The sequence below is a fragment of the Dasypus novemcinctus genome, chromosome 8 (genome assembly GCF_030445035.2).
Source record: "Dasypus novemcinctus isolate mDasNov1 chromosome 8, mDasNov1.1.hap2, whole genome shotgun sequence".
NCBI lineage: Eukaryota > Metazoa > Chordata > Mammalia > Cingulata > Dasypodidae > Dasypus > Dasypus novemcinctus.
In genome coordinates this window covers 128966271-128980014 of record NC_080680.1, presented here as the reverse complement: position 1 = coordinate 128980014, position 13744 = coordinate 128966271, and the positions used below count along the sequence as shown (strand labels likewise).

The 13744-nt window shown below is 67.2% G+C and overlaps 3 protein-coding genes across 5 annotated transcripts; 2 read left to right on the top strand and 1 right to left on the bottom strand.

The window, feature by feature from the left end:
• Positions 1 to 588: 588 nt before the first annotated feature.
• On the bottom strand, positions 589 to 2263 carry SSNA1 (SS nuclear autoantigen 1). Of its 2 annotated transcripts, XM_071217138.1 has the most exons (4): positions 2107 to 2263; positions 1636 to 1835; positions 889 to 1155; positions 589 to 700 (listed from the first exon to the last, which is right to left on the bottom strand). In XM_071217138.1, the coding sequence occupies exons 1-3, from the start codon at positions 2156 to 2158 to the stop codon at positions 1048 to 1050; spliced, it is 360 nt and encodes a 119-aa protein (XP_071073239.1). In that variant the 5' UTR covers positions 2159 to 2263; the 3' UTR covers positions 589 to 700; positions 889 to 1047. The 2 variants fall into 2 exon arrangements, with proteins under 2 accessions (XP_071073239.1, XP_023443313.1); XM_023587545.3 differs by lacking the exon at positions 589 to 700 and having other exon boundaries at positions 1111 to 1257.
• A 21-nt stretch (positions 2264 to 2284) lies between these two features.
• ANAPC2 (anaphase promoting complex subunit 2) lies at positions 2285 to 10385 on the top strand. Its single transcript, XM_058302780.1, has 13 exons — positions 2285 to 2471; positions 2749 to 3371; positions 4390 to 4522; positions 5587 to 5761; positions 6128 to 6247; positions 6519 to 6636; positions 6776 to 6957; positions 7350 to 7491; positions 7763 to 7838; positions 8882 to 9085; positions 9408 to 9537; positions 9753 to 9988; positions 10085 to 10385. Exons 1-13 carry the CDS (start codon positions 2361 to 2363, stop codon positions 10295 to 10297), a joined length of 2463 nt encoding a protein of 820 aa, XP_058158763.1. The 5' UTR covers positions 2285 to 2360; the 3' UTR covers positions 10298 to 10385.
• Positions 10386 to 12304: 1919 nt separating this feature from the next.
• Positions 12305 to 13464, top strand: TMEM210 (transmembrane protein 210). Of its 2 annotated transcripts, none has more exons than XM_012523500.4 (4): positions 12305 to 12495; positions 12630 to 12765; positions 12964 to 13002; positions 13170 to 13464. In XM_012523500.4, the coding sequence occupies exons 1-4, from the start codon at positions 12411 to 12413 to the stop codon at positions 13411 to 13413; spliced, it is 504 nt and encodes a 167-aa protein (XP_012378954.2). In that variant the 5' UTR covers positions 12305 to 12410; the 3' UTR covers positions 13414 to 13464. The 2 variants fall into 2 exon arrangements, with proteins under 2 accessions (XP_012378954.2, XP_012378953.2); XM_012523499.4 differs by having other exon boundaries at positions 13146 to 13464.
• The last annotated feature ends 280 nt before the right edge of the window (positions 13465 to 13744 follow it).

Here is a 13744-nt window from a genome sequence, read left to right as displayed (position 1 = left end):
CTACAAAGGAATGCTGTCACATCAGGCTTGGGAGGATGGCCTTGCCGCGTTCTCAGCAATGGTTGGGCCCAGCCTTCCCAAGACCCTCTTGGTCAATGTAGTTCCAGGTCTACTTGGTCTCCTAGGTCTTTGGTTGCCACAACCCTAGAGGTGGTACACCACTGGAGAGGGGCTCGGAGGAACTTAGGGTGGGGGCTGGATCCTAATCTCACAGGAGGGAAGCTGGCAGCACCTAGTGTGTGAAGAGGGGTATGCCAGACCTGGTGGAAGCTGGGGCATGGGCTCTAGTGGGACACAATCCTGGGGGGGCTGGTATGCATGGTGTGCGACCGTCACCCCTTCTCTGGGCTAGGTTTTAGGCTGGACATCGGGTCCAAGAGAACAGCACAATAAGCGGAAACCTCAGGACACAGCCCCACATGGGGCTGACCTGGGCAGGATGGGTGAAGGTCACGGGAAGCACTCAGGCACACCTCAACTCTGCACCCAAGGCTAGAGGGGCCAGTCGTGGGAAAGCCACTCTGGGCCCTCCTCTCAGGGTGTCAAGCAGCCCCACATTGAATGAGGACACAGGCAGTAAGCTGGCACTCATCTTTACAAAGAAAATCTTTATTCACACGGTCCAAGGGCACGAGCTCTGAGGTACAGGTTCTGAGGCTCTGGCGCCCTCCCACCCTGGCTTGGTCAGGGCCTCTGCTGGCTGAGGAGGGACAAGAGACAAGGCAAAGAGAATTCCTGGGGCACTGAGACTGGACCCAGCCCCCCCACCCCCAGCAGTCCAAAGCGGTGGAGGCCTCCGAGAGGGACCCGCGCCCAGTCACCCAGAGCCTTCCCGAAGCCGGCTCTGAGCACCAAGCCAGGCGCTCCCCACCTGCCTGGGCAGCTCACCGGCCATTCCCGCCCAGGCAGTGGAGGTCAGCACCGCCTTGCTCAGCACCCAAGACAGTGAAAGAAGACGGCTGCTGCTGTGAGGACACACGCTGTGAAGAGCTCCTGGGGCTGCGTCGGCGTGGGCAGGAGGCAGGCCCCCGTCCACCTGTGGCCCCGTCAGCTGTCCTTGCCCCCGCTGCTCTTCTGGTCTGATGCCGTGGCCTTGGTCAGGTTTCCGGCTTCTCTCTTCAGGACGCTAAGCAGAGTCTGTGAGCTCTCCAGGATCTGGGGCCAGAGGAGCAAGAGCCTGGTTGTCCTGCAGCCCGGCTGCCCTCACACCCACGGGCCAGCAACGTGCCAGGCCAGGGATGCTGCCGCTGTCGGGCCCTGGCAGGGAGGGGACAGGCGCACAGGTGCTGCTGGCCCGCCGTGGCCCTCCCCACTCTGCACAGCCAGGCTGACTTAGCCCCGGCCCAGGCTGCGCTCCCTACTGGAAGCTCTGCCCCTCGCCTTGAGTGACACAAACCCCGTGGCAATAAGTGCAGAGCCCAGAACAGGGCCAGGACACCTGGCTCCACAGTGGTCCAGCCACACTGCTCCAGCCCCGGAGGCCGGGGAGCTGCCTTGCTGGCTAGGTGCCCATCTGCCAACAGCTGTGCACCCCCAACGCCCCGCCTGGAGTCTGGGAACTGGAGCTGCTGCTTGTGGAGACCTCCCGGCCAGAATCCCCCAAGACACCCTCAGCCCCGCCTGCCAGAGCCCCACCTTGAGATAAGCAGCCTCCGTCTCTGCGATGGTCCGATCAAACTCGTTGCGAGAGGCGATCTTGCGGGCCAGGTTCTCATTGACCCGGGCCAGCTTCTCTGTCAGCTGCCTGACCTCATTCTGCAGCCGCTGCTTCTCATCCTCCTCCTGCTGGATCTGCCGGCACAGCTCCTCCCGCTTCTGGCACAGCTCCTCGATGCCTACAGCAGGTGTGGGAGAAAAGGCGGCGGTGGGGACCCCGGGTAGGAAGGAGACTCCCCCCACACTTCTGAGCCCACGGCCTCTGAGCGGCACGACCCCGGCGGGAGCACTTCCCTCCATGCACGGCCCCAGGAGTCACCAGGATTACGGGAGGCAAGGCCCAGGGGGCAGCAGCGGACGCTCCTCGGCCCCGCTCGCCCCGGCTCCGCCCACAGCGCCGCGCCGCCCCCGCCCGGTACCCGCGGGACCCGATGGCGGGCGGCTGCTCACACTTGACCAGCTCGTTGTTGTAGTTCTGCAACGCCGCGCCCTGCTGGGTCATGGTCGCCGGACGCCGCCCGCGGCCCGGCCGCGCCAACCGCCGCTAGCGCGCAGCACTAGCGCCTGCGCAGTGCGACCGACAGCGCGCCCCCGCCGGACGTCATCGCCGCGCGCCCCCTCCTGGACGTCACCGCCGCGCGCCGCGCGGACCCGAGCGTCATCACTGCGCGCCCCGCCGGACCGACGGTCCTGGGTGGGCGCAGATGGCGGTGAGCGGAGCGGAGGCCACCTGCGAGCCCGGGCCTGGACAGGAGATGCTGGTGGCTTGGAACACCGTGAGCGCCGGGCTGGTGCCGCCGGCGGCGCTGGGGCTGGTGAGACCCGGGAAAGGACCAGCGGGCCCTCTCGGGGTTCCCCGGGAGCCTGCCTCTCTGGAGGGCGTCCAGCCCGGCCCGCCTCCCTTCCCTCTACCTCCTCCGCTGTCCCGCCTCGTTCGGCGCCCTGCCAGCCTGTCCCTGGCGACGGCCCGACATCCGTGCGTTGCGGACGAGGGGCAGCCGGCTTTCCCCAACCTTTCCCCTTGCCGCTCCCTTCCCTGCCGTTCCCCGGCTCCACGGTGAGTCCCTCTAGTCAGGGTTTTTTGTACTCCAGGCGTCCTCCCGGACCAGCGGGGCGGTCCCGCCGAAGGAGGAGGAGCTCCGGGCGGCGGCGGAGGTGCTGAGAGGCCACGGCCTGCACTCGGTTCTGGAGGAGTGGTTTGTAGAGGTGCTGCAGAAGGACCTACAGGCCAGCATCTCCCCGGAGTTCTGGAACGCCATTTCCCAGCGCGAGAACTCCGTCGACGAGCCCCAATGCCTTCTGCTGCTTCTTGATGCTTTCGGCCTGCTGGAGAGCCGCCTGGATCCCTATCTGAGGAGCCTCGAGCTCCTGGAGAAATGGACTCGCCTGGGCCTACTGCTGGGCACTGGTGCTCAGGGGCTGCGGGAAAAGGTCCACACCATGGTGCGGGGTGTCCTATTCTTTTCTACTCCCAGAACCTTTCAGGACATGATCCAGCGTCTCTACGGGCGCTTCTTGAGAGTCTACATGCAGAGTAAGAGAAAGGGGGAAGGGGGCACAGACCCGGAACTGGAGGGGGAGTTGGACAGCCGATATGCCCGCCGCCGGTACTACCGGCTCCTGCAGAGCCCGCTGTGCGCTGGATGCGGCAGTGACAAGCAGCAGTGCTGGTGCCGCCAGGCTCTGGAGCAGTTCCAGCAGCTCAGCCAGGTCCTGTGAGTACCCGCTGGGGTGGCTGTGCCCTCATTCCTTCCAAATCCCTGTTGCTTCTCGGTTCTGACAACAGAAGGGAGCTGGAGAGCTGGATGGGGGCTCTGCCTGCTCCCCTGATAGCCAGGTGTCTCTTCCGCCACTCACGTTCAACACGTTCAACCCGGCACTTGACACCTCCCTCACTACCACGTTATATGGCTCGTTTCTACAGGAACTGAAACTTCCTGGGTTTCATAGACATAAGTTTAATTTTTAACTTAGTTTAAAAGAAAAACATTTGATTTGCTAGCGGAGGAATGGTATTTATGTTCATGGGAACACACTGTCACTGTTGGGGCTGTAGACTGTAGACTGGCTATTTTTTCTTTGCCAGAGCATGTCAGGGAGATTGGGCCAGCATCACAGGCAAGCAGATTTCCTTTCAATTCTTTGGAATAAAAGGACTATTTTTGGCACCAGGTCCTGTTGCCTGGGCCCTTCAGCGGCTCTTCCAGTTTCTGTGGCTTGCCTGTGGTAATTTTGTCATGCTAAGTAAAGTGGCAGCACTGTAACAGTCTGGAATATAGCATCTCAGCTTGACAAAAGCGTTGTCCCCTTGTGGCTGGGGTCGGGGAGGCCCTGAGGGAGTGAAGTGCTCTCACCTTCCTCTGGATCACCTGTCACTTGGACGAGGGTCTGTCCTGGAAAGCACTCATGTCCACCTGATGGGGCAGATGCTTCAGCCGTTGTTCCATGGCCCCTCCTAGGAAATGGGGCTCAGGCCCTGGTAGCCACACTCACTGCCGCTGCTCACACAGGCAATGCTGATGTCCCGGGCTGGGCAGGGTGTGCAGCTGCTTGCCAGTGCTCTGCCCTCCCAGAAGCTTTTCCTTGAAGCTCTTGGTCCAGCTGCACTTCAGAGGGGCAGTGGGAGGTATTCACTGCGTGTGTGGGCAGGTGTGCACTGTGCTTCACGTGTAGGACCATCCTGGGCACACGGGCCAGGTGTGTGCTGAGTGTGCCCACTGCGCTGTCTTCCAGACACAGGCTCGGTTTGCTGGAGCGGGTCAGTGCCGAAGCAGTGACCAGCACCTTGCACCAGGTGATGCGGGAGAGGATGGAGGACCGCTGCCGGGGCGAGTACGAGCGCTCCTTCCTGCGGGAGTTCCACAAGGTGAGGGGCCCGTCAGCGGCCAGTGCTCACACACCCGAGTGCTCGCATGCCTCGCTGGCCACTGAAGCCAATCCCTGGCACCAGGCAGAGGCTAGCCTTCCTGGGTCACTGTGACCAAGTTGAAGGGTCTGTGCTGGAGTCAGCGAGGTTTTCATAGACCACATAGCTGGGGGTTCCCAGAAGGCGTCCACGGGCAGGAGTGGGGAGGCCTGGCCCACTGCCCACTGTAGGAGGTGGCGATGGCCCCTCTTGTTCTTCCTGTGCTCCCATGTGGGCTCAGGAGCCATTCCTGCGGAGGAACCTATGACCAGCCCGCACCCTGGCGTGGGTAGACCTCCACCAGCAGGGCAGGGGTGGGGTGCAGAGCTGCCGGGGGCAAAATGGCAGCAAGGCCACTCTGCTGAGGGTGGTGGAGCCGTGGTGCCCAGTGCAGGGCCTCGTGCGCCCCCCTCCACCCCAGCAGGTCTCCAGCTGAAGCCCGGGGTGCCCCCAGAGTTGGCAGAGGAGCTGGGCCTGCAGCGTGCAGGGGACCCCTTGCTTCCTACTCCCCAGCGTCCCCTCCTCGCCATTCTGAGACCAGCCCCAGGGTGAAGTCACCACCACTCAGCATGTTGAAAACTGCATCTCCTAAGCTCCGGGTGGAGTAGGCACGAGCCCCAGCAGCTAGTGGGGTGGGCGCACTGCTCCCAGGCAACCAGGAGGGGATGCGCCGTAGGGTGTGGCAACCTCATGCCAGGGGGCGGCTGTGGGCTGGGTGTGCATGCTGGAGCATGCATGTGTGCTGGGCGGCTTGTTGGTCAAGGACTGGTGCCGGTGCGCTGTGTGGTCCACGGGTGTGTCTGCTCTCACGAGGAGGTGGGCGTGTCCCCGTGCACCCCATGTGCCTGTCACTCAAGTGCCCTGCGTCAGGGCTGCCGCCCAACACGAAGGTGCGGCACTGATAGCCGGGGTGGGGCCTGCGGAGGTCCACGTCTCCCAGCCTGTGGGGGGGGTTTAGGGCCCCCGGCCCAGGAGACTGGAGCAGCGGCATTTTCCCACTGCGCTTGCCTTTGTTCTGCCTGCAGTGGATCGAGAGGGTGGTTGGCTGGCTTGGCAAAGTGTTCCTGCAGGACGGCCCAGCCAGGCCTGTGTCCCCTGAGGCTGGAGGCACGCTGCGCCGCTGGCGCTGCCACGTGCAGAGGTTCTTCTACCGTGCCTACGCCAGCATGCGCATCGAGGAGCTCTTCAGCATCATCCGAGGTCTGCAGATGGGCCCGCTCTGGGGGCCATGTCCACAGCCTTCCCCGGCTGGCCGTGCCCTGTGCCTGAGCCCTTTAGCTCTTGCCGGCTGGCGAAGGGAACCTGGGGGCCAGTGTGTCAAATGGAGCTGCCCCCCTCCCTGCCTGGGGCCCCCCCGAGCCACGTCTCTTGGGGCAGGTGTGGTGGGCTGCTGGGCAGCAGTCTAGGCCGGTGGCCAGGCGAGGTCGCACGGATGTGTTTGGAGCGATGCCTAGCAGCTGGCAGGTCGCAGTCCGCTGCTAGATGACGGCGTGTGCGCTCGGCCCTGGTGCCATCCTGAGTGTCCTCGCTCACGTCGTCTCAGTGCAGGCACCTCCTTCCCCTCAGACTTCCCAGACTCCCGGCCGGCTGTCGAGGACCTCAAATACTGCCTGGAGAGGACCGGCCAGCGGCAGCAGCTCCTCGCTTCCCTCAAGGCAGCGCTGGAGACCCGGCTTCTGCACCCAGGTGCTCGGGGCCTGAGGGGGAGATGGCCAGCAGCCTGGGCCGAGGTTCTTGGGACCAGCTTGAAACCGAGCCCAGCCCTTCCCTGAGGGCCATTTACGGAACTGGTGGAGCCAGGGCAGTGCAGGGTCCCATTCCCTCTGGCCAGGAGGTGGGGGGGGTGCTGTCCATGGTGCTGTGGGCCTGGGCAGGGTGGTTGGAGGGGCTGGCGTGCTTGGCCCTGCCCCCGACATCCTAAGGCCACCCTACCCTCGGGGCACCCTCCTGACTGCAGGCGTCAACACGTGTGACATCATCACGCTCTACATCTCCGCCATCAAGGCCTTGCGCGTGCTGGACTCCTCCATGGTCATTCTCGAGGTGGCCTGTGAGCCCGTCCGCCGCTACCTCAGGTGGGGCCCCCTCGCGCTCCCCTCCCAGCCCCCACCGCACCCCCCAGCGCCCCCCACCTGGCTGCCTCCCCGCTGCCAGCTGCGGTGGGGCCGTTCCAAGGTGGCTGCGGTGTGTTGCGCTCACTCGTGGCTCCTGAAGGACACGGGAGGACACCGTGAGGCAGATCGTGGCCGGGCTGACCGGGGACTCGGATGGGACTGGGGACTTGGCTGCTGAACTGTCCAGGACGGACCCAGCCAGCCTGGAGACTGGCCAGGACAGTGAGGATGATTCCGGAGAGCCTGAGGACTGGGTGCCCGACCCTGTGGATGCTGACCCAGGTCAGCCCGGCAGTGCCGCGCCCGACCAGGCCTGCTGGGGGGACGCTCCCCTGAAGGGGGTTGCCTCGGGGCCACTGCATGTGCCCTGCTGCGCTGGCCAGGCCCCGCGGCAGGCTGCCCCCTGCACGGAGGCACCGCGGCCTGGGGGCTGCCGCCCCACCCCTGCAGGCCCTGAGCCCTTGTCTCGCTGCCCTGGCCACGGCCTGGCCTTCCCACACGCGGGGCCTTTGGCTTTTCCCCAAGCATGAGTCGGGGTCCCAGAAGGTCTCCCTGAGGCTGGGAGGGGTGGCCACCAGCGGAGCCAGCGGGTGTCCGGGCGATGCGTGTGCCCTCTGCAGGGCTGGCCGGCCCCCACGCTCGCCAGGTGCCAGCCTGCCCCCTTGCCGTGTCAGGGAAGTCGAGCTCTAAGCGGCGTTCCTCAGACATCATCAGCCTGCTGGTCAGCATCTACGGCAGCAAAGACCTCTTCATCCACGAGTACCGCTCGCTGCTGGCCGACCGCCTCCTGCACCAGTTCAGCTTCAGCCCTGAGCGGTGAGCAGCGGGCCGGGCTCGGCGCTGCAACCAGCACGGGGGCCGTGCTGGAGCCCCACAGGCCTGTCCACACAGTGAGCGGGTCCATCCCATGCCCACTGACGGCAGGGGGAGCCCCCTGGGCTGAAGGGGACAGCTGGGGGTTTTCCCACCTCAGCGGCAGTCCAGGGCCCTGGCAGGGCGCGGTGCCCGAGGGCCTGCTGAGAGCTGCAGCCCTGCTGGCTCGGGGTGGCTCGTGTGGGGCGCTGACCACCGAGACGCCTCCTTCCAGGGAGATCCGCAATGTGGAGCTGCTGAAGCTGCGCTTTGGTGATGCCCCAATGCACTTCTGTGAGGTCATGCTCAAGGTAGGTGCCTACCCGCCCCGGCTCACTCACCCACCCTAGCTCACTGCCCTGGCTCACCTATGCACCCTGGCTCCACCCACCCTGGCTCCACCTGCCCTGGTGCCACCCGCCCACCCTGGCTCACGCCCACCCTGACTCACCCACCCTGGCTCCACCCACCCACCCTGGCTCACGCCCACTCTGACTCACCCACCCTGGCTCCACCCACCCTGGCTCACCCGCCCTGGCTCACCCACCCACCCTGGCTCCACCCGCCCTGGCTCACCCACCCGCCCTGGCTCCACCCACCCTGGCTCACCCACCCTGGCTCACCCACCCGCCCTGGCTCACCCACCCACCCTGGCTCCACCCACCCACCCTGGCTCCACCCACCCGCCCTGGCTCCACCCACCCGCCCTGGCTCCACCCACCCGCCCTGGCTCCACCCACCCGCCCTGGCTCACCCACCCGCCCTGGCTCACCCACCCACCCTGGCTCCATCCACCCTGGTCACCCGCCCTGGCTCACCCACCCACCCTGGCTCCACCCACCCTGGCTCACCCACCCGCCCTGGCTCACCCACCCACCCTGGCTCCACCCACCCGCCCTGGCTCACCCACCCGCCCTGGCTCCACCCACCCGCCCTGGCTCCACCCACCCGCCCTGGCTCCACCCACCCTGGCTCACCCACCCGCCCTGGCTCACCCACCCGCCCTGGCTCCACCCACCCACCCTGGCTCCACCCGCCCTGGCTCACCCACCCGCCCTGGCTCACCCACCCACCCTAGCTCACTGCCCTGGCTCACCTATGCACCCTGGCTGCACCCACCCTGGCTCCACCCACCCACCCTGGCTCCACCCACCCTGGTCACCCGCCCTGGCTCACGCCCACTCTGACTCACCCACCCTGGCTCACCCACCCACCCTGGCTCCATCCACCCTGGCTCACCCACCCACCCTGGTCACCCACCCTGGTCACCCACCCTGGCTCCATCCACCCTGGCTCACCCGCCCTGGCTCACCCGCCTAGCCCAGCCTGTTCTGAGAGCTCAGTTCCTCTCCAGGACATGGCGGACTCGCGCCGCATCAACGCCAACATCCGCGAGGAGGACGAGAAGCGTCCTGCCGAGGAGCAGCCGCCGTTTGGGGTCTACGCTGTCATCCTGTCCAGCGAGTTCTGGCCCCCCTTCAAGGACGAGAAGCTGGAGGTCCCCGAGGCCATCAGGGAGGCCCTGGAGGCCTACTGCAGGAAGTATGAGAAGCTGAAGGTGCGAGCGCCCGCAGGGGCGGGAGGCGGGGCCTCGGGCTGGGCCCACCCCCTGTCACCTCCCAGGCTTTCAGGCTCCTGGTAGCCTCATTGGTGCAGGTTCCGCTGCTGCCCCTTCCTCCACCCCTGGAGGCCTCCCCATCCTGGTGCGTCCATCTGTCCATCCTCTCTCAGGTCTCCCCTGGCCTGGCAGAACCTCTGTCTCTGGGCTCCTCAGCGGGCAGCGTGTTGGCTACCGTCCTCCACACCCTGTGGGGAGTGCTCGGGTCCCACACTCCCTTCCAGCCCCTGCCTTCCCTTGCTGACCTCTCCTGACCCCCCAGGCCATGCGGACGCTCAGCTGGAAGCACACGCTGGGCCTGGTGACGATGGACGTGGAGCTGACCGACCGCACCCTGTCTGTGGCCGTGACCCCCGTGCAGGCGGTGGTCCTGCTGTACTTCCAGGACCAGGGTGAGCCCCCACCCCGGGCCCTGCCGAACCGTGCTCACTGTCCACCAGGGGCGAGGTCCGCCTGTGGGCAGTCTCTGGGCAGCCCTGCCAGGCAGGCGGCAGCTGCCGTGCCCTGGGTCTTGGAGGACCAGCAGCGCTTGCGGCTCTGGGAAACACAGCGGTGCTCCTGAGGCCGGGCGTGGCCTCGCCACCCTGACGCCGGCCGCCCCTCGCAGCCTGCTGGAGCCTGGAGGAGCTGAGCAAGGTGGTGAAGATGCCGGTGGCACTGCTGCGGCGGCGCATGGCCGTGTGGCTGCAGCAGGGCGTGCTGCGCGAGGGGCCGCCGGGCACCTTCGCTGTGGTCGAGGAGGAGCGGCCCCAGGACCGGGACAGCATGGTGCTGATCGACAGCGACGACGAGAGCGACTCGGGCATGGCCTCCCAGGCCGACCAGAAGGAGGAGGAGCTGCTGGTGGGTCGGCCTGCCGGGGGCACGCTGGGGGCGGGGCGCCTGGGGGCCTTGGGGGCCGGGCCCCGCGGCTGCTGACCGGCGGCCCGGCGGCCCCAGCTCTTCTGGACCTACATCCAGGCCATGCTGACCAACCTGGAGAGCCTTTCCCTGGAGCGCATCTACAGCATGCTGCGCATGTTCGTGGTGACGGGCCCCGCGCTGGCCGAGATCGACCTGCAGGAGCTGCAGGGCTACCTGCAGAAAAAGGTGCGCGACCAGCAACTCGTCTACTCGGCCGGGGTCTACCGCCTGCCCAAAAACTGCAGCTGACGCTCGCCACCGCCCACGCGGGGCCCCCCTGCTCCCCGCGCCCCTCTCGGCCATGGCCGTGCAGATTAAAGCAGGTGGATTCACCGCCCTTGCGCGTCTTGGTGGCTTTGTAGGTCCAGGGACCTGGCGTCTCCACATCCCCATGCACTTGTCGCCCGCCCAAGGGCCCTGCCCCGTGGCCCCCTCACCACCCTTGGGAAGGGGCCCGGCCCGTTTGTACCCTGGGCCGGGACCACCGGGCACTGCTGGGCTCGTGTGGGCTCAGTCCAAGGCCGAGGTCAACCAGGCACCCGAGCCCACAACCTCTCATGCCTGAAGCGTACTCAGCCTGACGAGAACGGCACGAGGGATGGTTGTCATCTAGCCATCCTACACAAGGAGCTTGGGCAGTCGAGGTCACAGGCAGCTGGGCGTCCAAAGCACAAGCGCACATTCAAGAAAGACGGGTCACTCCTGTGTCCCCCAGACTGCCCCCCACTCTCCCATGGAATGGCGCTGCACAGCCTTCTGGGGTCCCAGTGAGCCTGAGCAGGTGTAGACTCTGAGGCATCTGTGTTTGAGCCCAGCTGACCAGCCTCCTCAGGGTCACCAGGGGCCTCTGTCCAGAGCACAAAGACCCTCTGAGGCCAGCTGGGGGGGGCCCCTGCAGGCGCCGACGCGGCCTGGGGAGCCGTGGAGCTGAGGCGCATCCGCCTGGCCGTCGGGCAGGACCTCTCCTAAGCTGGTGCTGCCCTTGGACAGGGGCCCTTCTGGAGCCTCCGGCTGCCCGCGCCGCTCACACTCCTGGCACTCCAGCTTGGGCCTGCCCTTCCAGAGCTGAGCCCTTCCCCGCCTGCTTCCCTGGAGAATCCTGCTACTGACTTGCGGATGATTCCCGCAGGGGCTTGCTCCCGGCTGTGGGCTGCCCCTCCCGCCCCTGGCCGCGGGGGCCTTCAGTCCTAGGGGAGGCTCCGGGCTGCTCCCTGGCAGGGGTGTTGGCACAAGTGAGAGTATCAACCCGGATACTTGAGCCTCGGCCACTGCCCTCCGAAGCAGGATGTGAACCTGCTGGACTGGCCCGGCAGGGTGGCGGTGCCAGCACAGCACACCTGTTGCTGCGCGTGCCTGTGGACGGTTGCCGGACACCCGCCTTCGGGTGGCTGTCCCCATCCCGGGGCCCATCTAGGGCCAGAGCACCTCAACCAGGGCAGGGGCCGGCCAGGCTGCTGCCCACTGCCCCCGGAGCAGCCCACCCCTGTGGCCGTTGGGGGCCCAGGAGGAGGTGGAGCCGGGCTGTGCCCTCCGCTAGCACCCCTGGGCGGGCGGGGGACACTTCCTGCTCTGTGGTTGGCTTGGCTGGTCCTGAGAAGGGTGGGGCAGGTGGGGGACGCTGAGGTGACCCTCCTCTGTGCCAGCCTGGTCTGCAGGAAACTGCCCAGGGGAAGAGGCCTGGCAGGGGTGGGCGGCGAGCTCAGGGGGCCTGCCTCCAGGTCTTTCCTGACTGTGGACCTGCTGCGCGCTGCCTGCAGCCGCTTCGGAGTCCCTGCAGGGCCTGTGGCCGGAGGCTGCTGCTCGGCGGCTGTGGCAGAGGCCGGCCTGCAGCCCTCCTGGGGCAGCCCACGGGAGGGCGGCTGAGGCTCGGGGCGGGGGTGCTTTTCTGGGCTGCCCAGTGCCCCCAGCCCTCCTCAGGCCCGCCTCTTCCCCCCGGGGCAGGGGGCTGGCACCAGTCACCTGCATTCTGGTGTCTCCCAGACTCCCAGAGCTGCCAGGCCCCAGGCTGCCCCCACCCTGGGAGGGGCCCGAGTGCTGGCCCCACCCCTTCATCATGAAGCCCCTCTCCCCATTCCCAGGCCAGAGACTCACGACTGTCTGCATCTCAGATTCTGCTAGCGGGCTCCGCGGGGCCCCAGCACCCCCCTGCCCCGCCCCGGGCCACCTGCCCAGGGGGCCTCGGAGTCCCCCGTGTGGGCCTGAGGGCCACCCAGGGTCCCCGTACTAGCACCCAAGGGCGAGACTCCAGCTGCTGGGCGTCCCGAGGCCCTGCCCCCACCCACCTGCCTCATAGCCCCACTGTGAGGTCAGCACCTGCCATCAAGTTCCGCCCAGAGGTGTCCGATGGGGACGGGGGCTGGACATGGCGCCCCCTCCCCAGCCTTACTCCTGCCTGGTCCGCAGTCCCCTCTGCTGGATATGTTTGTCCCTTCTCGTCCCTCCTGCAGGTGCCGCCTCCTGCCCGCACCCTGTGCCCCGCGCCGCCCCCAGCCAGGGCCTCGTTGCCCTTCCGACGGGCACCGGGCAGGGGCCCGAGGGGCCTGCACACGGTGACCCGCCCGGCCTGGGCCTGTCTCTGCAGCTGGACACTACTGCGAGTGCAGCCTGGGCCTCAGCCGCGAGGCGCTCATTGCCCTGCTCGTCGTGCTGGCGGGCGTCAGCGCCAGCTGCTTCTGCGCGCTCGTCATCGTGGTGATCGGCGTCATGCGAGCCAAGGGGTGAGCCGCAGGGCCAAGGCGGTGGGCGGGCGTGGCCACCGGCCTGGTGCCGCTGCTCCGGCCAGGTCCAACCGTGGTCTCGTGGCTGCCGCGGGGGGCCTGGGCGTGGCCCCTTCCAGGTGTGCGCTGGGGAGCGTCGGGGTCGTGGGGGCCGTCTCCGCTGCTCTAAGAGCCACACCCTCCTCTGTCACCCCCCAGTGAAATCGAAGTGAATGCCACCCGAAACATGGACAGCAGGTGAGTGAGTGGTGGTGGGGGGGCAAGGCTGAGCCGGGTCCCGGCCCTCTGCCCCAGGCAGGCTTCGGCGGCGCTGGCGCCCGCGCACAGAGTCTCCCGGGGCGGCCCAGGCCCTGCAGGCCCGTCCTAGCCCCCGCGGCCAGCATGACTGGCCCGTGTCCTGGCAGGATGGTGGGGCACTTTGGGGTCCAGGAGGAACGTATGGATCTGCATACCGTGCACGTGGAGTCCCACATCATCGACCCGGAGCTGGAGGCCAACATGATGGTGCCACTGGTCGAGCAGGACCTTGTGGCCATCCCCATGGAGGTGATCGCCCCGCCGGAGGTCCTCGAGGCAGTGCCACCACCGCCGCCACCACCCCCACCCCCGCCCTCATCGCCGCCACCCCTGCCCCCACCCGAGGAGTGAGGGCGGCATCTTTGTGGGAGAGGGAATTAAACAGTATTTTGTGGCTCCGCACTGTCCTTCAGGCTCCCTCTGCAGCCCCTGTGCCCCTGCGTCACGGGGGCGGCCCCGGCAACACCCAGGCCCCTGCCACAGCACGGCCCACCCACCTCCTCCTCCTGCCCCAACAGCCCCCACAGCCCCTCCCTGCACCTCCGCACTGCTGTGTCCCATGAGGCTGTCCGGAATTCTAGGCCCCTGCCCACCCCCAGGCCGGGGAAACTCAGGAGGCAGTGGGACTGGGCAGGCCCAGCTTGGGCCGAGGCCTCTGCCCCCACTCACTGCCCTTGAGGCT

Bases quoted from the DNA above. Each gene is read 5' to 3' on its own strand.
- TMEM210 (XM_012523499.4), top strand. From the start codon at position 12,411: ATGGCGCCCCCTCCCCAGCCTTACTCCTGCCTGGTCCGCAGTCCCCTC. The intron at 12,496-12,629 runs GTGCCGCCTCCT...CTGTCTCTGCAG, and splicing joins CCTTCTCGTCCCTCCTGCAG to CTGGACACTACTGCGAGTGC. The intron at 12,766-12,963 runs GTGAGCCGCAGG...GTCACCCCCCAG, and splicing joins GGCGTCATGCGAGCCAAGGG to TGAAATCGAAGTGAATGCCA.
- SSNA1 (XM_071217138.1), bottom strand. From the start codon at position 2,158: ATGACCCAGCAGGGCGCGGCGTTGCAGAACTACAACAACGAGCTGGTC. The intron at 1,836-2,106 runs GTGAGCAGCCGC...CACCTGCTGTAG, and splicing joins CAACAACGAGCTGGTCAAGT to GCATCGAGGAGCTGTGCCAG. The intron at 1,156-1,635 runs GTGGGGCTCTGG...CTCTGGCCCCAG, and splicing joins CGGAGGCTGCTTATCTCAAG to ATCCTGGAGAGCTCACAGAC.
- ANAPC2 (XM_058302780.1), top strand. From the start codon at position 2,361: ATGGCGGTGAGCGGAGCGGAGGCCACCTGCGAGCCCGGGCCTGGACAG. The intron at 4,523-5,586 runs GTGAGGGGCCCG...TTCTGCCTGCAG, and splicing joins TCCTGCGGGAGTTCCACAAG to TGGATCGAGAGGGTGGTTGG. The intron at 5,762-6,127 runs GTCTGCAGATGG...CCTTCCCCTCAG, and splicing joins GCTCTTCAGCATCATCCGAG to ACTTCCCAGACTCCCGGCCG.